A 1,293-nucleotide genomic window follows, 5' to 3' on the forward strand; every position below is an offset into this window, starting at 1 on the left:
CATTGAGGTGATATTATCGTTGAGGTGATAGGCCCGTGCGGAGCACGGGCAATTTCATTGAAATTCTGCTACAGCAGCCGTTGGGCCCGAGTAGCTAAACTTAAATATAGTATTAATATTTCTACTGTGTACGCGCGCTGGTGGTAGAGATCTTTCTCTTAGCATAGAAGCGGGTAGAGTAGGATGCTATAGAGATAGGTTGCTTTCTTAAGCAGCGTGCCCGCTATCTAGTAGAAGGCTCTTATAGTTCTATAAGCGTTATAATAAGCCTACTAGCGTACGCTAAGTTTATCGCTCTATATACGCCTAGTAGTATTACTAGTAAGATATAGTAGTTAATAGATTAATAGACGTACTATATTAAAGGCCGCCCTACTATTCTATAGTAATTCTACGAGCTTACGTAGGGCGTAGTTACTAAGGCTAAACGTATGCTATAGTAAGAGTTGCTCTAGATAAGCGAGTAGGAGTATTGGCCGACGACTAGGCTAGCTACGCTAGAAGACGACGTCTCTATCTAACGCCGTAGCGTGTGCTATCTATCAGCGTCGCGGCTGCGCTAGGGGCAAGCGTGGATGCTGAATTGATTGATTGCAGTACTTAAGGCGAAGAAGCTCTACGAACAGCGCGTACGAGTGGAGCCTGAGCAGCCTGAGCAGCCACCTACTCGACCAAGGCGTTTGAACAGCAGGGACGGCAGTGGCAGTGGGTAAGGATGGCAGAAGCGGAGCGGCAGTGTCGAGATGCGATGGAGGTGGAGGAGCTGGTTGAGGTGATGGAGAAGTGGGGGTCGGGGTGTCAGTGGTGTATAGCGAGTGGAGGAGATGGGCGGGGGCATGGATGGGAGGAGTGTGAGGAGTGTGAGGGTCGGGAGGGGCTAAAGATGCTGCGGGACAACTGGCAGATTATGCCATATTCGTGCTGCTATAGTTATATATTAATTAAAATCTATAGATATTACTACTAAAAAGAATCCGCGATAGTAGCTATTATGTGACGCTGTTTTGGTGTTCACGTGGCTTAGTTTGGCTAGTATTAAAGTAGTGGTGCTGTTTTAGTAGGGTGCGCGTTGGGCCGTCACGTATAGTAATTACATAGGTATTTAAAACCTAGTTAATTATTCGTTAACACGTTAACACCTTTCGCACCATCGTTGAACCTACCGCCGTCCTTTACACTACGCGCTAACTTATACCTCTAAGAAGGCGAATCCACTAATAAACTATAAATCGTTACTCTATATCTAATCCCTTAATAGCTATAGTAGTTAATAACTACGTTTATTGCTATAGC

At 45.5% G+C, this 1,293-nt stretch overlaps 1 protein-coding gene across 1 annotated transcript; it reads right to left on the reverse strand.

Annotated features, from left to right (window-relative positions):
- Positions 1-513: 513 nt before the first annotated feature.
- Positions 514-838, reverse strand: COCMIDRAFT_10486 (uncharacterized protein; the record flags this gene model as incomplete). The annotated part of the gene is made up of 2 exons (XM_007695840.1): positions 514-578; positions 634-838. 2 exons carry the CDS (start codon positions 836-838, stop codon positions 514-516), a joined length of 270 nt encoding a protein of 89 aa, XP_007694030.1.
- Positions 839-1,293: the final 455 nt, after the last annotated feature.

Source organism: Bipolaris oryzae, assembly GCF_000523455.1.
Source record: "Bipolaris oryzae ATCC 44560 unplaced genomic scaffold scaffold_542, whole genome shotgun sequence".
NCBI classification, from domain to species: Eukaryota; Fungi; Ascomycota; class Dothideomycetes; order Pleosporales; family Pleosporaceae; genus Bipolaris; species Bipolaris oryzae.